The sequence below is a fragment of the Papaver somniferum genome, chromosome 6 (assembly GCF_003573695.1).
Source record: "Papaver somniferum cultivar HN1 chromosome 6, ASM357369v1, whole genome shotgun sequence".
Lineage (NCBI taxonomy): Eukaryota > Viridiplantae > Streptophyta > Magnoliopsida > Ranunculales > Papaveraceae > Papaver > Papaver somniferum.
Genome location: NC_039363.1, coordinates 133,340,737 through 133,362,589, shown reverse-complemented (window position 1 = coordinate 133,362,589; position 21,853 = coordinate 133,340,737). Strand labels below are relative to the sequence as shown.

At 38.9% G+C, this 21,853-nt stretch overlaps 4 protein-coding genes across 6 annotated transcripts; 1 reads left to right on the top strand and 3 right to left on the bottom strand.

Moving 5' to 3' along the window:
* The first annotated feature begins 5,898 nt into the window (after window positions 1–5,898).
* Window positions 5,899–8,558, top strand: LOC113289384 (protein OSB1, mitochondrial-like). The gene is made up of 4 exons (XM_026538627.1): window positions 5,899–6,235; window positions 6,330–6,468; window positions 6,754–6,880; window positions 7,021–8,558. The coding sequence occupies exons 1-4, from the start codon at window positions 6,090–6,092 to the stop codon at window positions 7,308–7,310; spliced, it is 702 nt and encodes a 233-aa protein (XP_026394412.1). The 5' UTR covers window positions 5,899–6,089; the 3' UTR covers window positions 7,311–8,558.
* A 101-nt stretch (window positions 8,559–8,659) lies between these two features.
* LOC113289383 (protein misato homolog 1-like) lies at window positions 8,660–12,320 on the bottom strand. Of its 3 annotated transcripts, none has more exons than XM_026538624.1 (9): window positions 11,844–12,320; window positions 11,316–11,417; window positions 11,151–11,196; window positions 10,934–11,012; window positions 10,517–10,847; window positions 9,999–10,248; window positions 9,533–9,772; window positions 9,336–9,455; window positions 8,660–9,220 (listed from the first exon to the last, which is right to left on the bottom strand). In XM_026538624.1, the coding sequence occupies exons 1-9, from the start codon at window positions 11,913–11,915 to the stop codon at window positions 8,769–8,771; spliced, it is 1,692 nt and encodes a 563-aa protein (XP_026394409.1). In that variant the 5' UTR covers window positions 11,916–12,320; the 3' UTR covers window positions 8,660–8,768. The 3 variants fall into 3 exon arrangements, with proteins under 3 accessions (XP_026394409.1, XP_026394411.1, XP_026394410.1); XM_026538626.1 differs by having other exon boundaries at window positions 11,316–11,488; window positions 11,844–11,981; XM_026538625.1 differs by having other exon boundaries at window positions 11,316–11,478; window positions 11,844–11,973.
* A 1,338-nt stretch (window positions 12,321–13,658) lies between these two features.
* Window positions 13,659–15,804, bottom strand: LOC113289382 (transcription factor HHO6-like). Its single transcript, XM_026538623.1, has 5 exons — window positions 15,484–15,804; window positions 15,126–15,349; window positions 14,634–15,018; window positions 14,398–14,474; window positions 13,659–14,282 (listed from the first exon to the last, which is right to left on the bottom strand). Exons 1-5 carry the CDS (start codon window positions 15,713–15,715, stop codon window positions 13,980–13,982), a joined length of 1,221 nt encoding a protein of 406 aa, XP_026394408.1. The 5' UTR covers window positions 15,716–15,804; the 3' UTR covers window positions 13,659–13,979.
* A 4,527-nt stretch (window positions 15,805–20,331) lies between these two features.
* On the bottom strand, window positions 20,332–20,805 carry LOC113291515. Its single transcript, XM_026541040.1, has one exon. It carries the CDS (start codon window positions 20,803–20,805, stop codon window positions 20,332–20,334), a length of 474 nt encoding a protein of 157 aa, XP_026396825.1.
* Between the last annotated feature and the right edge of the window lie 1,048 nt (window positions 20,806–21,853).

Here is a 21,853-nt window from a genome sequence, read left to right as displayed (position 1 = left end):
ATACCCCTTTGTAACAGTGGCGCTGTAACACCATTACAGCGTTGCAAATTTCTGTTTCATCTTATATTCATCAATAAAAACACATATTTTAGCCATGAATTCATCTTGTGAGTGTGTCTTTGGGATGAGGAGCTAAACCCATTAGCCGAGACGACGGAGGAAGCCATTGGTCCATATTGATTGGTATAATTCTAATTTTATTATTTATTTGTAATATTATTATTTGATTATTTGCATGGAATTGAATTTAAAATATTAGTTTTTATTGAATAGTTGTGAATTATTTTGATGAAGCATGCTGGGTTTTAAAAACTTTTGATGTTTTATACTTTGTGATTACAATTATTACTTCAAAAATATATTTGAGGCAAATATTAGAATTATTTTTAAAGATAGAATTGCATGAATATTATTTAGAATTTACTATTTAATTGGTTAATGGTGGAATCCTAGTCTTGGTATTTTCTCTAAAGGTTTGAACTATTTTATTTATTTGCCTGTTTAATTTAAATCTAGAAAAATTGTTTTCTTCACAAGTCTGAAAAGACCCTGTTTTTACCACTACTACAATCACTTTTGATAAACCATCAAGCGCACATGTCCGCGACCAGATGATCCAAGTGTGTGTATAAAGAACCAAGAAACAAGCCGCCAATAGGGAGAACGACACCTTTTGCCAATTTTATGGAAAACTTGATAAGTTCCTGTCTTATCTCCTTCTTACCAGAGCCGTCATCGAAAATATCTCTGGATAACCAAAGAGCCAAGAACACTGCGACATGAAGTTTATTATTTTTCTGATTCGGCTCCAACTCATCAGGAAACCATTGAGACACCCATCATCCATAGAAGCACCTCGTCTCGTTTTCTTTCCGAACGAATCCTTTTGATTTCGCAACCAGAGCGGCGCGCATTTCTTCTTCATCTGCAGACACCTTGACATCGAGGTTTCCTATTACGGGAAGGTTCAGCAAGACGGGCACACTCTCTAAAGAGATAGTCATTTCACCCCACCTGCATATGGTCGTGTGATTGTCCGGACACCATATGGAAATAAAAGCAACCAAGCCTGGAATGTCTTTCCTAATTTGAAGCACTGCGGAAGCCGCGACAGCATCAATAATCTGCGCCTTGGTCAAACTGGCTTTTACACATTCCTGACTCATCATGAATCACATCCATTTCTCAAAGGAACGCAACGGACTCACACAGATTTTAAAGTCAATGGGAGAAGCAGAATACTCTTTCATCTGAAGACAAAACCTTATTACACCTCCAGGCCGAACTTACCGGGCCTCTCCTTCACTTTCCGGACCAGTCAGAAGAATCGACACATACTTGGGATGATTTTTCCTAATTGTGGCGGATGTTGTAAAGAACCCATCGTCTATGTTTGGCTTGGAATTGCCAACATCTTTCGATACGACAGAACTTTTCTCAAATGACATCCTAACGAAATTCTCTCACGCTACTTTCACCTTCGAAATAACTACAATGGAACAATACGAAGAGAAATTATTACAGAAAGTGCATGGAAATTATTTTATCAGACACAGGAGATCCAGCATGGACGCAAACCAATTTGTTGCAAAGTCATAATGCGCATGAGCAAAGAAATGGGGGACTAACAGACCCTGCATCACCACCTCATGCCAAGGTCGTACCCGGCAGCAGGAAATTTGGGCCCGGACGAGGAGGCGCGCCCCACCATGGGAATAATACACACGGCCACACCAGGAAAAGGGAGGAAACCCTAGGAGCTAGGTTTTCACGGGAAGGGAATGACAATTACTAGCTCATGCATGCCTACTTTGCACAGTAATTGAGGCGGCCAACATTACTACGGTATTCACGCCTAAATGTTACTACAAGTTCACGCAAATCATATTTACGGCTAGGATTCATACCAACACAAAATAACAATATTTTTACAAGTTCATGAAAAGGTGCGCCTACAGCTAGGGTTTGCACTAACATAAGAAAACAAGAAAAACAAGTTAAAGAGGAAGTGCTGGAAGACATACCTCGGATTCGCTTGTCCGGTTTACTGTTACCACACAGCCAGAATAAAAAAAAAATATAAAGGTGTGAAATAAAAGGAGAGTCCGGCCCCCTTTTATAGGCGTGGTACTTGGGAGTTTGAATAAGGAAAGGACTTCCTATTTGAGCCAAGTAAGGAAAAGAGGCAACCGGGCCCGCGAAGACAAATCACCATGCCAAGCCGTCCGCGCATGCTTTTCCTCACCAAACCGTGCCATTGCCTTGGCCACACAATGCCAAGCCGTCCGCACCATGCCTTGGCCCCACCACGCAAAGCCGTCCACATGCTTTGCCTCACCAAACCGCGCCTTTCCTTGGCCCCACCATGCCAAGACGTTCGCGCCATGCCTTGTCGCGCCAACACCAACAACTTTCCAAGCCAGCGTCATGATGTTCCCTAACCCAGCCAAGGTGATACATGGCCAGACTAAGCCGACGATCTCATCTCACCACTTCACGGTCTACACCACGAATAGAATCTGCGCAAGGCCACCAAACATGAGGATCATGAACTCTCCTTATCTCTCGAAAAAGGTTAGTCGGACTTTCCTGACCATCTTTTCACGATCCGTCATTTCGATTTTTATCCTCGCCTGTCACCATCTTATGCTTACCTCGCAACAATGCTCCTGTTCCGAGCTAAGCAGTGGACTTAATGTTGATGGTGGTTTTTAGATTAGGGTCAAAATCGTAAAACTGTACATCTTACATGACGTCACTATGACCATTAGCACATTTATTGAATCAATCAACATGCCTACGTAAGAATTACCGGGGTACCCTTTTTTTTTAAATGGGTCATGTTCCACGGCAGACCCCTTAACACTGACTGACATCATCTATGCCACACCATGCCGGCCTTCCCTATGCGGCTACCAAAACGAAGGCGTGCGATGATCAACATCCACCCTTCCATCTTAGATGCAAATCTTAGCCGTCCAAGGTCGCCAAACAACGCATGTTAACCTTTGGCCCAATGCCAAAACCCTATTTTGGCTGCGCCTAAACCACGCCAAGGCATGCCGCGCCATCCACCTTGCCGTGCCTGCCTTCCCTTCGCGGCTACCAAAACGAAGGCGTGCGATGATCAACGTCCACCCTTCCATATTAGATGCAAATATTAGCCGTCCAAGGTCGCCAAATAATGCATGGTAACTTTTGGCCCAACGCCAAAACCCTAGTTTGGCCGCGCCTAAACCACGCCAAAGCATGCCGACCATGCCACATGTGCCAATGGCATGCCGCGCCATCCACCTTGACGTGCCTAAGCCATGCCATGCCGTCCTTCCCTTCACGACTGCCAAAACAAAGGCGTGCGACAATCAACGGACACCCTTCCATCTTAGATGCAAATCTCAGTCGTCCAAGGTCACCAACCAACGCATGGTAACCTTTGACCCAACGCCAAAACCCTAGTTTGGTCGGGCCTAAACCACTCCAAGGAATGCCGACCATGCCACATGTGCCAATGGCATGCCGCGCCATCCACCTTGTCGCGCCTAAGCCATGCCATGTCGGACTTCCCTTCACGGCTGCCAAAACGAAGGCGTGCGACAATCAACGGCCACCCTTCCATCTTAGATGCAAATATCAGCCATCCTAGGTCGCCAACCAACGCATGGTAACCTTTGGTCCAAAACCCTAGTTTTGGTCATGCCCAAACCGCGCCAAGGCATGCCGGACATGCCACATGTGCCAATGGCATGCCAGCCACCTTGCCGCGCCGTACCATGCCGACCTTCTCTATGCGGTTACCAAAACAAAGGCTGGCGACAATCAACGACCATTCTTACATCTAAGATGCAAATCTTAGCCGTCCAAGGTCGCCAACCAACGCATGGTAACCTTTGGCCCAACCCCAAAACCATTGTGTTGGCCACGCCCAAACCGCGCCAAGGCATGCCAGCCATGCTACATGTGCCAATGGCATGCCAACCACCTTGCCGCGCCATACCATGCCGGCCTTCCCTATACAGCTACCAAAACAAAGGCTTACGAAGATCAACGGCCACTTTTCCATCTAAGATGTAGATCTTAGCCGTCCAAGGTTACCACCTGACGCATGGCAACCTTTGGCCCGACGCCAAGCCCTAGTTTGGTTGCGCCCTAACAAAGTCAAAACCCTAACTTTTGGCCGCGCCTAAACTAGGACATATTAAAGTCGTACCGACCATGATTTCATGCCACTGGCTACCAAACGAAGGGTTGCAATAATCAACGGCTACCCTTCCTCTCAAGATGCAAAATCTCGACCGTCGAAGGTCACCACCGAGCCGGCAAGTCTCCCAAGCTCAACTTGCCGAACAACAACATGCTACATGTTTTCCACGAAAACGCTCGAGACATCAACACATGTCACAAACTGGGGGATGCTCATTGGGTATTGGTTTGGCGGTTTACAGCGTGCGGCGTACACTACGCCCGTTATAAGACAGTGTCATAAGGATGAGGCGGTTAGTAAATACAGGGAGTAATGGTGAAACACTTTCTTTTATGGAACATCAATTCCAGGCGTTACCGGTTACCACCTCCTCCAATTTACTCATCCGTTTTCCATTTCTTACGAGACCAGAGTACGTTTCACTTCGACTTGTATAAATAGGTCTTACCTATTTCCACCGAACGACAAGTTCTGGTCAGGAGCATACAACACTCAGAAAAACATTTTCTAGCTTTCTCATCTGTTATCTTCCCACTTTCTGATACAAGTCGTAAAACAACTATTCTGGTCTCAACACTCTCTTCGCTTCCCTCCCCCAAACCAACCCTTCTCCTTCACTTTGTGACCGAAGCAAGTCTGGAACGTCCATTTCTTGGTTTAGGCCGGATTTGTACAGATTGATCTCTCGAATCTAAAGTACTCCCTTGCAGTACATTGTGTAGGGTTTAAATTTGTTTCTCACCCACACACCCGAAATTACCAAAATCAGCAGAAACCATTTTCACCCTCAAACAGCTGCATATTTGCTAACACTTCTGGATTAAAGTTAGGCAACACTTTCAGAATATGATAACAACTTTCATAAGCAAAAAAATTCCGATGCTTATCGTGCCAATCATTTCGAAACTTCCGTTTCACATCAACACCAACAAGACCACTCGCTCGAGCACGACAACTTGCATTATAACAACAACATACAAGGCAACCTGGGGTTAATTATAACGAAACTACCCGACAATCCAATTGCATGAGATCGTTGATGTTCATTGTTGTTCTTCACAAAAATTATGAAACATGTTATCCCATAATTTGTTACTTTGTTGTTGAGCACCATTAATACTATCTTGTGTAAACACATAGTTTCTGCAAATGCTTTCATCTTCTCCTATGGTAAAATTTGCACCCCTAATTTTGTTACGCTTTTTCAATTAAGAATCCATATTCCAAAAATTACATAATAGTAGTGAATTGCAGAGAAGATGGGAGTTGGGTGATGAAATTTGTGTTAGATTATCACAAATGTAAGAAATGAGAAGAGTAGAGAAGGTGTGAGTTGAAATGAAGTTAGAACTGGGTATTTATAAGGGGGTGGATCTATGGCCATTGATTCAGACATACTGACCAGTGTAGTCTACACCAGGCGGTCGAGTCATTATCGTTAGCGGCCCAAACTAGTTCGTTCGGTAGACACTAGACCTCGCCTGGCTAAGTGGTAAATTTGCCGCTTTGTCATGCCCATAATGAGTGCAAAAGTGGCAAACTCATGGCTTTGTCATGCCTACAGGAACCGGCCTAACGCCTCTTTATATAGACACCCATCAATTTCCTACGGGCAGGTTTATTTATTTACTAAACCCCAAACCCTACAAAAGGAGGGGCTTTTCAGTTTTCCCTTTGGTCTCTTCGTCCCCAAACGATGAAAGGGTTTGGATTATTACCAGCTTTGACGAGAAGAGTTTCTTTGTTGTCTAATCAAAAATTTGTTCATTTTTCTCATTCATTAGCAGATAGTCCAAGAGTTGCAAATTCTTTCTTTGATCAGAAAAAGGATGAAAGTTCGGTTTATAAGCATAAACTTTTGTGTCAAAGACCTGATACAATTGAAATAATGAAGTTTCAACAACCCTATTATAATTCAGTAAGTTTTATTGGCTCAGTTTTATTTCCTCCGAGACTTGTCAATTCCAGCAGTAATCTAGGTGCTTATACTTGGCTTCAAGTCAGATACCCCAAAGATCCTGACACCAATTTTAGGTAAATTCGAGAATTAAATCTGTTGTGTAGTTTTGTGGGTGGCTAATTGAGTTATTTAATTATGAATAGTTTGTTTGTTGTTTGATTTTGACAGGATTTTCTTGAACTTCTGGAATAAGATGGCAGAAATTTCACTGAAACATGTACAAAAAGATGATACCATTTTTGTCTCCGGTCGATTAGGTACAATGGCAAAAGTTGATTTGAGTGGAAATGAAACTAAGACTTTTAAGGTTTGCACAAAACTTAGTATAACCTTTATTTTACTTTGCTGAGACTGAAACCTCGGTTTTATTGTTACTTTGAGCTGAACTTATGTTGCGTCATTTATGTCAGTCATTTTTAGTGTATCTTTCTTTGTTAATTTTTATGTTTTGTAACACTGCATTAGATAAGTGGTTTTGCAAAAATATTGGATGCATATTGAAATGCTCAAATTACATTAGGTACAGTATGATTTCCCTAGGCCTTTTGACACCTGATAAGTGAGTTAACATTGCTGTTCCATTTCCTTGCAGTTGGTTGTTAATGAGTTAAACTTTGTCGAGAACTATCCTTATTGTGAAACAAAGGAATCGAAAAAAACAGGATTAAAGGTTGTATCCGAAGATGGTGATGGTGAATGTCCTGTCTATGTCATCCCACGTAAGCTCTCTTATTCACTTGTACTGTTGATATAAAGTTCTTTGTCAGGTATTAAAGGGATGTGGAGACTGTGTGAGTACATTCTTTTCCTTAAACTTCACTGCATCCTCATGGTTCTTTTTTTCTATAATCCTTTTTAGGATCTTCAAATGCAGAAGATTCATTGTGTAAGGAAGAAAAGGTGGACAGATTGCGCTTGTGGCAGATATTCTTTGCCAATCCTCGAGAATGGCGTGACAATAGAGAACGTAAAAAGACAAATCCAAAGCTTCCGGACTTCAGTCACAAATATACTAATGAAGCCTTGTGGTTCAAAGCAAACGACCCTTCTTGGGTTAGAAGACAAATCGAACAATATGACTCTGAACAAGTATTACGAGGACTTGCAAAGTCTTCTACCCGTAAAAGTTTTGGAGACTATTTGGGCTAGATGCTGGTCTCTGGCTAATAGTTTTCAGTGTACATGAAACCTGCTTCGAGAATTAGTTATGATTTTCAGTGGAAATTTTCAGTGGCTATTTGGGCTAGATGTTGCGAAGTCTTACAGAATTTGTATGTAGGATAATTGCTATTGGTGAGTAGGAAAAGGATCCACCTACTGGGTTTCAAATCATCACCGCACTACTCTTGAACCTGATGGCCAAGTCTCGTTTTCAGTTTCAGGTGAGTGATTTAGCAATCGGAATGTCGAGTTACTTCACAAGTTATTTCCAAATTCAGTGGTGGATCAAAGTCTAATATTTATATTCCAAGAGATGAAGAGAACATCCGATACCACACTCCAGGAGAGAGTTTTACCGAAATATATCAAGACTGCAGGTTCTGTCATCAAGCGATTGATTCCATAGAGCGATTGATTCCATAGAGCATTTATTACTAGTTTGTCCAGTGGCTCAAGCAGTCTTCTTCGGATCTCCTCTATGTTTAGAGCTGCTCAGTGACTCGCTCTCATCGTTAAGCAATGCCATCTCAGGTTCGCTTAGTGAAGGTCAGGACTATCATCTTTTCAAAATGGGAGCTTGTGTCATCTGGGCCATATGGAAAGAATGGAGTGAGACTGTATTCAAAAGTAATGCATCATCCGCCTGGAGAAACTTTATTCTGGTCAAATGCTCTCAATAGGCACAACTATACAGCCAAAATGAGAGCAGAAAATGGGATCCACCAGAAATAAATACTATATAATTCAATGTGGATGGAGTTTACTGTGGAACTCATTCTGCTGGTGCTGCGTTGCCACAGTTACAATCCCAGCCTTCGAAGGGTGTGTATCTGAATGTCATCTACTCGAGCCCCGTTGAAGCTGAAGCTTTCGTTCGTGGAATAAAGTTGGTCTGGACTGTGTTTTAGAGTTAGTATCGAGGGGGGTGAATGAGCACTTTGTGGTAAACATTCTCAATAGTAACTCGCGCTCTTACCATTGGAGAATCAGGAAGCAGATTCTTCGGATCAGAGAATTGGCACTTCATGTACAGTATATCAACAGATGCTGATACAGTAGCACATTCTTTAGCAAAATTCGCCTCTGACAACCACATCTCTGTTTGGTGGTTATCTCCTCTTTGTATTGCTGCTCTCATTCCCAGAGTCTAATGTTTGTTGTTTTTTTTGATACCCTAGACTACTCCCAGAGTCTAATATGATTGTGAAATGCCAATGTATGTCCTCTTACGAAACATGAAGGATCTCACACTCCTATTAACCAACTGGTGTTTACTCTTGAACAAAAGTGAAGTTTGAAGCAAACAAAATTAGCAACCTCGCAACATGAAAGATAATTAAGTTCCTTTGTAACACTTTGTATGGAAGCAAGTTTCTTTAGTTACATTTTGTATAAAAAGATAAAATATGTTAAAAACAAAATTAGTTTTACAGGCACTTGACCCGACTAATCAGAATCAGAGGAATCTTGAGAATAAGGATTCAAAGCCAACACCAGCTTCGCTAATGACTCTCCCATTTCATCTACTTCTTCCTTCGCAAAACCCCAGTTCTGAAGTAAACCTATCCCCGCAGCTCCTCTATCCATCCCAAACTTTCTAAGGTTACTCAGTCTTTTATCTAGGAATGGCAACACAGCATTGCTAGACCGAAGTCTTGCTGCCATGGGAACAGAATGAACGTCGAGCGAACTCCTCCTTGGCAGGGACCCTGGAATCGGGCTGCCTAACAGTTCTCCATGTTGACCCACACAGTTGCCGAATATAGAAGGAAATGGCAGTGGTACTGGCAGAGGACAGGAAGCCACTGATAAATGAGAGAACATTGGTCTCTTTCCTGAACTTTCATAAGCAGCGGTCACTGAATCCTTTACTTCAGAAATCGAAGCGTGATTGCCTCCTGTTTACAATAAAATTGTTGTAAAAAATCAATTTCGCAAAAAAGCTGCGAGTAATTTGGAAGAGCTAATAATAGATAAACTTCACAATAGAGACAACTATAGATGAAAAGATACCTGAACGGAGGGCTCCATGAATAGTCATGGATTCTACTTCATAAGAGTCTTCTGCATCTTCTTTAACGTCTGGGGTCAAAGAATTCAAGCTTCCCTGGAAAGATCGTTGACTTGCTCCACCTGGATTTAAGAAGCTTTACTACATGAGCTTGTTCCAGGAATAGTTAATATCAAAGGAAACCGGGCCAGATGCATACCTATCAAAGGAGCTGGCATAGCCACATCCAGAATTGCCACCATATTTTGCCTTCCTTGGCCAGATAACATTTGTACAATCCCATTAACATCAACAGCACCAGCAACATATCGGGAGTCTGCGTTTGGCCCAACTGGTGCCATCCGAAATGGGAGACTTATGGAGTGTAGTGCCGACGCATACACTGCACTGGAGTAGAAAGGTTTTGCATCGTCGATGTGGAGAAAGCTACACACCTCACCTTAGGTCAAGAAAAGTAAAACATAAGAGCAAAGAAAACATCAATGCTGCAAATAGGTCGGCTTAGCGGCATATAAAATAAACATATATACACATGTATTTGCATAGTAAATAGGAGAACATGCCGGTGAACTCTAATACATGCTGAAAAGGGACAAATGAGGTTTCAGACAACAAAGAGAAAACCAAACTGTAATACAGGAACTCAAAAATGAGAAAATGCTTACTTGTACTCAATGAGGGTAATCCAATCGGAGCAATCAATTTACAGAAGGATGAAAGTCTTGAAAATGTGACTGCATCATGAATAGCTCTTGATATGGAATCCTCCCTGTTCATAGGCTTTATGTAATGGCGAGGATCTCGTGCAGAATAAAGTAAAACCGGAATGTTTGTGTAATCATCAGCAATATTTTCCAGAAAATCTGCAGCCACACTTGAAAAGCCTCCCGAGTCGTCAACGACGAATTGGATACCCTGAATCATCAGCTTAAAAAATTCAATGCTAGAAGACCAGTGACCAACATGTTGATTCATGGTATAAGTATCGTTAAGGAAGAAAAAAGGCGATAGCATCACATAATGAGGGACAAGCGCCAATAGTGGTAAAATGGTTTTCGCATAATACAGGTTATATATGTCAAGAAGAAATGATACAAATGCATACTAATGCTTCAAGGTTAAGATAATCCCTAAGGGGGCACAAAAATCCTACAACCCATGTTTCACGGTAAGATTACAGTACCTGAATATGGTCACACTCTTCTGCAAAGAACCGTAGCCTCTCACTCATTTCCTCTCCACGTGAGCCTTCAGAAAAGACATCCCTTCCAGTTCCATAATTATTAAACTGGTTGGCATCCATAGATAACCCATTTATTTCATACAAGCTTTTTGGATGATAATGAACTTTTGAGAAGTCTGTCCAAAATCGAACATCCTCCTGTAGACTGTCAACTAGGTCTTTATCCTCAATTTTCTTCGTGGGATCAACCTTCTGTTCTCCCTCATACAAGCTTTGCAAGAACAGATTCTTTTTATGTGGCTCAGATACTTCTCGAGTAACATTACCTTTCCTTCATTAGACACAAATTAAACCTGTAAAACCAATTAATTACCTATTTAAATTAGGTTAATAACTAGTACTTTCAGAAAAACATACCATGTTTGAACATAAGAAGGACCAGATGAAGAAACATCATTATACAAAGAACCATGAGAACTCATAGAACCAAGGGATCCTGAAATATGAATATAATTTGGGGACAGCAGGGAAAAGAAGTAATTGTTATAAACTCATAATAGTGTAGTTGGTTGAAAGACTAGAACCGCACTTAAATAGAAAAGAAAGCACGAACAAAGCCAGATTTTATCTTTACCTTGAAGATCGATGGATAACAAACGAGGAGTGTAAGTCTGAACACCCTGGTATCAGTTTACAGCCATGGCACAAAAAATTCAGTTAGTTAATAAGTAAGAGAAAGCATCCCATCAAAATAATTAAGCAGCAGAGTAGCAGACATCAATATGCGTCTGTATCTCACCTGATGTGTTTCACCAGACCGATACAACACATCCGTATCCAAAGATTGATTTCTAAACACTTCATTTCCATGTGGATCATCAGCCAAACCAAGCAAATCGTCCTTCAGATATTAAACCACAGACATTTTTGAACGAACCCAGCTTGGGCAATGTATCATACTCCTAACGAAAACTGATATGTTATTAAGCTTCGCAACATGACAATATCAAGGCTAAACACTGCAAAATTTGAAACAGAAGTACTAATTGAAGCTAACTAACAAAACCACACAGGCCTAGGGAAATTTGAATCTGTAACTTGACTAAGAGGTGTGTTTAGAAAGTGGATGAACCCAAGTAAAAAATCAGATTTTGGGTATGTCTCAGTCTTTTTATTAGATCATAGAAGTTTCCTCTGGTTTTGATTTCTAGGTCTTACGAAAATCAAATTGAGTACTCTTGGTACCAATTTATGAAGAATCTAGTTTCCTCAAAGACCTGATCTCGATCATATTATTATTATTTAAAAGAAAGATAAATTTTATTACCTGAAAGTTCCAAAAGTGGGAGCCAATGAAGTTAGCATAACCTCCAACCTGGATTGTCACAATTTCTTTCATGATTGTTCAGTCAGAAACACTTTAAACCCTAGAAAGAAATCCAAACTCAGAGCAAAATCAAAATAATTTAAATAATTACTGTAAATTAAGATTAAAGGGTTATGAAGGAAAAAACTGGGTTTAGCGCCTAAACCCTAGTTTCTTTTTCTTTTCTTTCTTTTGATCTCCCGCTGACTCGATTATAAATCCTGTCGACCTAAAGTCAATATAAATGGACCATTTTAGGCACCGACTCTACATCGGTCAACGGTTTTCTTTTCATTTCCCTTCAGCGGGCTCGGTGCATGAAATCTGAAGGCGGGTTCAAGGTAAAGGGTACCACCAGGCACAAGCCTCTGCCTAGAAAGGTGGTGCCGGAACTGTGGGAGGCCGGTTAAAAGTTTGGTGAGAAAATGTTAGACTATGAATCGGAGCCAGACAAGTGGATGCCTAGATCTTCGACAGCAGTCAGTTGAGAGGTCGACACCCTTTTTTACCTAGATCAAGTAATGCTAGTTGTAGAAATGGACCAGTCCAATTATATGAGAACAAACTATTAGTATTAAACAAGGAACCCTAATCAATAATTTATTGTGAGTAGTTTCACTGAATGAATTTCATTTATCTTGAAACATTTTTGGTCTTTTGATTCTTCGAGTGAGAACGACTGTTTTGTCACACACCCAATAATTTACAAAGAATAAGACATGACATGATGATTGTGTATCGCGTATCCAAGATCTGTAAAGGGATAAATTAAGTTAATCCCATAATTCCTTTTTTTCTAAAAATATTAATGTCATGGTCAGAGAAGAGATAGACATTGCCAAAGTCATTGCTGAGCTTGAATTGCCCATGAAATGAAAAAGGTCGGATTGGCTATAAGTGTTTACCTAACCCTTCCTTTTCATAAAAACTGAATCAATTCTCACTCAAGCAACCCAAATTAGTTAACCCTTTTTTTTTGTTGTTATTATTAATTAATAGAATCAAGATAAGCTTAAGATTGAAGAATAGAATCTGAAACTAGAAAAATATTCTTCTTTTAGGTGTATTCAACAGACTTCATGTTCAAGGTTGGGTCATTTACTAAAATATTTTCAACTAACAACGATCTTTGACATTTCTTTTTCTTTCTATTGAAGCTCCTTGGTAAAACATGAAGTAAGAAAAACTAGAATTTTACTAAGAATCAGTGAGCAAAGTGAACATTATTACCAGAATCGGCAAAAAATTAAAGCTGCATTTGGGTTGTTCGTTTCGCTTTGGTTTATAATGCAAGAAGAAGAATGCCAGGAAATTTAAGTCTAATATCCTTTCTTTTACCAGTAACTGGCATGTTAAAAACTTCACCATCTGTGTACTAGGTGTATTTTCTCCGGATTAGTGCTTGGCTTGCTTTTCCAGAGACTTTCCCCCATCCACAGAAGAACCATTTGCCGTAGAAAAGCACCAAGTGGTACACTGCTGCTTTCTGGTTTATCCAGATTAAGTTAAACAACCCCTCACATTGTACTCAGACAGACAAACAAAATGGAATCCAAGTACTTGAAAAGATAAGAATTTTAGCAGAGTGCAGAAACCTTTGAACCTGGTCATTTATAACTCATTTCAGGATGAATTAAGATCAATTAGAACTGAAATTTGACATGGTTTTGAAGCTGCAGTGCTTGAAACTAAGAGAAATATCACAATTGAGATTAAACAACCAGAAATATCAAACATCAAAAATCAATCTAAAAGATGTTTTAATGAAAATGTATATGTACTTGAGTGGAAAAGACCCTCTCTGTTAATGTTTTCATATATGGATATATTAGATTCTTATACATGAACTACTTCCATTTTTAACAAGACTAAAAGATAGAAAACCTTAAAAGGAAGCAATTGAAGTAAGAAACCTAGAAACAACTCCCTGAACACCTGCAAAATTTGTTAAACCTCTCTGACTCTATATTTCTACCCTCCTTCACTATCTCTCAGGATGTTCATGGTTTATGTATATATTTGTATTATATATTTGTTATTAATCTAAAACACCCACATTGTATATATAGATATTGTAATCACCAACACTAAACCAGATTAAGCATCACTTTCTACTGGTTTATGAAGATGACCTTTCCAACTGTAGCTTTCTGACCTTCTATCTTCTTCATCTTCCATGCTATCATCACCACATGTAGTAGAAACCCCACCATTAGTCGCTGCCAATTGAAGGGGTCCTTGTGGAGATTCAGATTCAGAATTGCCAGATTTGGATGATCCATAGTCATTGTCTTGAGATGATGATACCCATAATCCTCCTAAAACAACACCACCTTGTTGTTCATTTGCAGCAGTAGTGGAAGAAGAATTAGGAGCCCTTCTAGTGTGTAAACGATATTTCTGCGAAAATGACAAATCAATTCTCAGTCAGTCATTCCATAATCATGACTGGAACAAAAAAAACACGGAATTTTGAGACATGATTCAACAATTGAATCCATTTAGAAATCCTAACCTGAAGATGGCTTTTCACTTCATCATTTGTTAAACCATCTACCTTCATCAATTCTCTAATTTGTTTTGGTGTAGCCACTGAAACAACAAAAATAAACAAACAAAATTTAACAGTTGGAAGCAACAAAATGTAAATTCAAGATCCACACAAACGAAGCTACAGAATTTCATCCAAAATTTGCAATTCATGACCAAACTAAACAAATTTCTGTAAGAATTTCAGGGTTTTTTTCTTACCTTGAGAACCCCCAAGTTGTTGCAAAGCACTAACAAATCGTCTATGTAAATCAGGAGACCAACATCTCCTATGCTTCCTAGAAGGTGGTTGAGGGGTTCCATTCTGTAAAAAGACTGGAGGGTTTGTTCTTGTGGTTGCTGCTGAGGATTGAACATTTCGGCTACGAGAATTCAATTGTTCTTCACTAGAAGGAGGAGAAAGAGAAAGAGAAGGTGTTGCTGGTTGTGGAACTTCTTTATCTTCCTTCCTTACTGTCCTTGGCATTGTTGCTGGAAATCCATTAAAACCCTTAAATGGCAAAAATGCTCCATCAAGTTTCTTAAATTTACGCATGGGTAGAGTGTTCAGGGCTTCACACTCATCAGCAACTTCTTCTATAGGTCTCTGTAATTAAACAACAAGAAGAAAACAGTTCAGAAAAAACGTAGAAAGTAGATTCATGAAAAATCACTCTGTAACTCTCTCCATTGTTAAATTTTCTGTTTCCTTACCTCAACTGGTGATTTCTTTTTCTCATCCTGAGAAGAATTACTACTCCAGAGCTGAGCAGAGCTCATCCAGCTCATTTTATCCTTGGATACTTTTTCCTTTTTTAACCCATCATCTGAATTATTCTTCATTAATGGAATAAATTGCTCCATTACAGGATGAGCATCTATTGTTGTTGATGATGATGTGGTACAATGTAATGTCTGTTCCTTCAAAATCAAAATAGCTGCGAAACCAAAATCGAGATCAGAAAAATCAAAATACAAGAACAACCCCACTAATCAAAACCTCTAGAAATTAAGAACCCATATTATATTTCAGAAAGAATCAATCATTTACTAAAAATAAAGATTGTTTTACCATCATTCAAAAGCAACATGCAAAGAGGAAGTTCTCGTTTAAAGGCATCAATCTTCTTCATCTCATCTTCTAATCGGTGAATATAATCATCAAGTTTAGATAATCTCTCAGAAACGTTTCCAATCACAGAGATTTCTCTCAGGAAAAGGTTTATACTTTTATGAACATAAGTCGGTTTTAATTCTAAACTGAGCTCTGGTGTAACAGCAGCAGCGGCGGCAATGGAACCCATTTTCAGGATTTTTCTGATTTCTCTCTACAAAATTATACAGACAAAGAGGAAGCAGATGAGATCTGAGTTGGGATTTATATATACACAGTGAAAAAGAAAAAGGAGAAAAAAAAAAAAACCAGAATCCGATCTAAAAAAGCGGTTTTAAGAAACCAGAGAAACAAGGCAAAAGATTCTGTTTGTAAACAACGCCGATTTTAGACAATAATTTTTTTTATTCGAGTCGTCGCGTATATTTAAAGTAGTAGCTAGTAGTAAATGCATATACACGGTGTTGACTCACTAAAACTCGGGTGAGTCAGTAAAAAAGATACGGAATCTTTTTCCTAAATTTAGGTGAGATGAGGCGGAATGTGAAAATTTCCTCATTAAATTTTCGTTCGTTTTTTTCTTACTTTCCAAGATTCTCTTTTCTTTGGATGAGTAGTAGGTGGGCTGGAGGTATCAGTGGGCCCAGGTTGTCTTAATTATTACTACTGCTACACTATAATTCATTTTTATGGGATCTTTTTAAACTTTCGGTTTCACTTTTACCCACCTACTCATCCACTTACCATTACATTTTTCACATGCGTTTGACATAAATCGTGCTCTAACCGGTACACCGACGCTAAATACCACTTGACGGTCAAGATTTTCTTAAGCAGCTGCCTCCATTTATAAATAGAAGTGTAAGATTTTGGGGTCCAGATACCATGTCCCCTTCTTCCTTGTGCCCTCATGTCCCTTTCTATAATGTATCCACGTGTCTCTTCTTTACTTCCCATAATTATTACTGTTAGAAAATCTCATTATTTTGAGAAATGAAAGCCGAAAGATAATCACTTTCCTTTGTTGGCGTTAAACCAAATCTGAACCTAATATCTACTTGTTAATCAGCAATGTTTTCTGTTGAAAGAAAAAATCAACACAGTTCATAAATCATGAACGATTAAAAATAAAAACTATTCATGTGCCAAATGATCGTCAAGCACAACGCAAGCTGGATTTTGGTAAGAACATAGATTTCAAAATTTCTTTAGATGCTAATTCTAATTAAGAGTCAAATGCAGTGATAAATCAATTCGCTCGAGAATAAGCAAAGCACAAATTCCAGTAATGTTTGGAGAAGGGAAGGAGTGAATATCAATCCCACTTGGTTTGAAGGCTAGTTGATGATCGCAAGCATGAGTTTGAAGGATTATCTCTTAATATCCCATGTTCGTTACGATCATGTTTTAATACTCCATGCCCAGTAAGCTGAGGTAGATGGGGTAATCGTATCATTTTCTAAAACAACATCATCAAAATTTTATTCTACATGAATGATGGACTACTACTAATACCTTCAACAAAATACAAAAATCAAATCAAATTTTATTTTAAGCTTGGGTTTATTTTGTTAACGTAATTGCAACTCACTGATGCATCTCATACAATTAAGAAAATATGAACTTGTTTAAAAAAATTAATATTGAGAAGGAATTTGATTCTCTTAGCGCCAACAAAGGAAAGTATTTTATCTTTCCGCTATTGTTTTTTAAAATAGCAAAATCTTCAAACTGTAGAAAATATGGGACGTAAATAAGATACACGTGTCGATACATTATAGGAGAGACACGAGGGCACATGGAAGAAGGGCACATGGTATCTCGACCCAAGATTTTGATCAAACTTTTAAAAGTGAACTCTCTCCTAATCCGGATATGATATTTTAATCATAATATAATCAGGTTTGGAGCCGAGGGTAAAAGCGTCAAAAAATGATAAAACGCCTTTTGTTTGTGAAAAGAGATGGAATCTTGAGTCAGGAGGGAGGGGGGCGTTTAAATCCAAAATACGGCCTTTCAATGCTTCCAAAGACGTCTAAATCCAACCATGTTAATCCACGTGGCCACGGGATCTAAAATGAATTTAGAGCTGTGAGATTCTCATTCTCGGCCCACAAGTGTTTGCTGCTGCTGCTGTTTTCTTGTTTTCTACGGATTCCAAGGGAATCGTTAGCTTACGCGGAGATCGTGATTTCGTGTTTGCGATGGTGGGTTTACGAGATCTTTTACTTTGAAATTAAGAAATTTAATGCTGGATTCCTTATTCTAAGCTTCGCTGTCCTGTCTCCACGTGCTAAAATATTATTGGATCTTCATTCTTCATTTGAACGGTGCTAATAAAAATAGAATTATCCGAAGATAAATGTTGTTTGGAAGACTTTTGCAGATAAGGAAGAAGGATTATAGTCTTCTAAAAGAATTAGTATAATTTTATTCGTCAGTGACAGAATATCAAATTATCAAAGATGCGGTGCCAAATGAGACAACTTGGTGAATAATAATTTGTTTTGATGAAGATAACTTGCTGAATAATATACGAGCAAGATTATTCTTAATACCTACGTTAATATCTTCTACCATTCAGATCGACAACGGTTTGTGTTGTAATCCTCTGGCCTTAAATAGATGATCTATTTCAACTTTACAACACAATTCCTAACTTAAATGAGGATATTTTTACGTTTTTTTTACAATTATAGCCATATGGATTAGTAAAATTTAGAAATTATTATCTCTTCTTTTTTTTTCATATAAATAAGGAACCTTTTCGTTAATGAAAATTCAAGGTTACAACGAGTTTAAGATCGAAAATAAGAGAACGTAAAGTAACAAAAACATATCGTAAAAGTAAAATACCGAGAAATCCGAAAAGAAAAAAAAATGATTACCGAATAAGACAAATTCAAGTATGAATCAGGGCTGGTCCCGAGTATTCTTTACCCCAAAGCAAACCCGAACAATTTTACCCCCCCCCCCCCCCTTATCCTAAAAGAAACATGATCAAGAACATGGCTGCGTAATGTTGTTTCTAATTTGTTTCAAATTCTTTTCCATCATGAAAAGCCAACATAATGATTAACATTGAATCATGGATGATCTATTATTGTCTACGAATATTGTATTCAAAAGGGAAACACATGTATAGTTTGGAGATACTCATATAGGATGACGAAGAAACAAGTAAAAAGGCGAAATCGCATAAAAGTAGTTTGTAATCGGGTATCGTTTTTTAGTCTTGAAATACCCGCCATATGGTTGTGTATTTCTAATGCAGGAATTCCATGTAAGGTTTGAATGTTAGATCTTGTCAATTTAGGTGAAAGTTATCGAATAACAAGAAAGGATATTCTATATGAACATGTAGGCAAAGTGGATATTATTTTGAGTCAACCGAATCGATATTCCTGGCCATCCCTAGAAAGAAGAATATAGTAGAATTATGTGCATCGAGCCAAGCCTCCGAAAAATGGAATTGTAACTGAATTTATATCGCATTCCAAACTTTGAATATGAGTAAATGACGCAAAAACAACACTAACACTACCTTAGATTAAACTAAAAACCTAAACCTTACCTTTAGAGATTTGGAGAAATGAAAAAACTATTTCAAAATATTCAGAGTTCCTAGCAACACCAACTCGAGTCCATTTTCAATCGACTGGATAATTAGTTCCTTAATCATCATATTTTCCCCCATTCTTTTCTTAGTTAGAAGCTAAATAGTACATAATATTTCCTATTTGTGTTGCCCCCCTAGGCTTGTTGCCCGAAGTAGAGCTTTCGCTGCTTCCCCTTCAGGACCGGCCCTGGTACGAATAAGATCCGATTAATTCGGAGGAAAATTGGTTTTTCTCGGAATTAAATTCCAACCATTTAATTTCTTTTCTTCTTTAGAAAGATGTGCTCCCATAATAGGAGTGCTTTTCTCAAATCTCTTTTAACGAGTGATGAAGCTTTTGTCGTCAAAGAAATCATCGATGAAGATTCCATCACCGGATAAGATGATGATGAAGATTCCGATGAAGATTTCGTCGCCGGAGACAACAAAGATGAAGATTTCATCGTTGGGTGGCATCACTGTTGATCTTAAAACACAACACAACAACCAAGAACCGCCATTAAAGCGAAGATAAACCTCAAAATGATAAATATAACCACCATAATGATGTAGATAAGTAAAAAAAAAAGAAAAAAACTAAGTTAAAACTACTAACTAACCTAGAAAGCAAAAACTAGTGAAGAAATCTGCTCTGAGCTGAAAAGGGTAATTGTTGAAGGTTTTGTTGAAAAACAAGGAGCAAAAGATAGAGGAGAGAGAGAGATGTGTGTAACGTACCTGAAGGTACAATTACAAGGGAATTCCAACAACACAGTACCTCTCTTCCAAAACAATGGTTGAGCCTAATTTCAATTACTTTCAAATACTTCTTACAGAATTCAAAGCAATCATTTGCTTTTAAGGGAAGTACCCAGCTACTAATCAACGGCTGTCAGCAACTCCTGCCGTTGGATACAAGAAGGTAAGTTAACCTTAGTCCCCCTTTTTAAGCTAAACACCCGATTAAAAAGAAGAATACAAAAGACAAGGATAAAACAACCCAACAAATAAAATCATGGTACTAGAAGTATATGACAATACCCTCTCCATTTAGACATCCTTGTCCTCAAGGATGAAGTTATGGAAATGAGCTTGAATATGACGGACATCTTCCCAAGTAGCATCCTCTGGGGGTGAGCTTGTCCATTGACTCAATACCTGCTGAGTAGGTCTGTCACCAGTGATATTAGTTATGTGGTCTAGGACTGCTATTTGTGCCACAATAAAAGCCCCATTAGCATCCACCAGCGTAATGTAGATGTTGTAGTGGCATGTTCACCAATCTTCTTCTTTAATTGAGAGACATGGAAGACTGGGCGGATCCTAGATCCCACTGGTAGCTTGAGTTTGTAAGCAACGACTCTAATTTTCTGTAAAACTTCAAAAGGACCATAATATTTAGAAGATAACTTGAAGTTTTTCCTCATAGCTACAGAGGATTGCATGTAGGGTTGTAGCTTCATAAAGACTAAATCTTCCACTGCAAACACCCTTTCAACTCTTTTTTTATATGCAAATAGCTTCATCTTATCTTGAGCCTGAAGAAGATCCTCTTTAAGAAGTTGAAGCATGTGATCTCTCTTAGTTAGATTTTCATGTAAAGCTGCAACAGAGGTGGTATCCTTGGTGCGGAATTCCAGGTGAGGAGGTAAATAACCATACAAGGCTTGAAAAGGTGACATCTTGAGGATGGAGTGGTATTAGTGTTGAACCACCATTCAACAAAGGGCAGCCAATAAAACCAATTCTTTGGAGAAGTACCAGTCATGCATCTCAGGTATTACTCTATACGGGCATTAGTCCTTTTAGTTTGTCCATCTGTTTGTGGATGGTATGAAGTACTGAGATGGATATTAGTCCCTAAGGACTTAAACAGTTCCTGCCAAAACTGACTGACAAAAATCTTATCTCTGTCTGAAATAATAGATGTAGGAAATCCATGCAACTTAAATACCTGTTGTAGAAACTCCTTAGCCACTGAGCTGGCAGTGAATGGATGAGCCAATGCAATGAAATGGCTATATTTGGTGAGTCTGTACATCACCACCATGATAACATTTTTCTTGTTGGACAGAGGAAGGCCCTCAATGAAGTCCATAGATATATGTTGCCATGCTGTGTCTGAAATTAGTAGGGGTTGTAAAAGACCTGAAGTATGAGACATTTCGCCTTCATTGCTTTGACAAATATTACACTCAGCTACAAACTGAAGAATATCATGTTTCATTCTTGGCCAATAAAAGTAAGCTTTGGCTATGTTATATGTACATGTCATACCTGAATGACCACCCACTGCTGAGGCATGAACAGAATGCATGATGGAATCCCTGATGTTATTGCTTGAACCAATATAGAGTCTTGACTTGTACCTGAGAATACCAGTTTTGAGAAAAAAATTCTTGTCAGCAGGATTGATTAGCAGGTGAGATAAGAGTTGTTGCACTGCAACATCATCCTTGTAGCTGCTGAGAATATATTGTGTTCATTGTGGCTGCACTAAGGACATTACTAAACACTCATAAGCAGTATGAGGAACCCTGGATAGAGCATCAGCAGCTTTGTTGTCCAATCTGAAAAAGTGGGGGTCTAATAACCACACCCAATGATTCGTTTGGCAATCTGTATGGTCTATTTCCAATATACTTTCAAGAGAATTAACTAGACAGTCAGACTCAATCTTAAGAAAAGTATATCAAAGAGTTATATCTCAATTTCTCAATTCAATCCGCA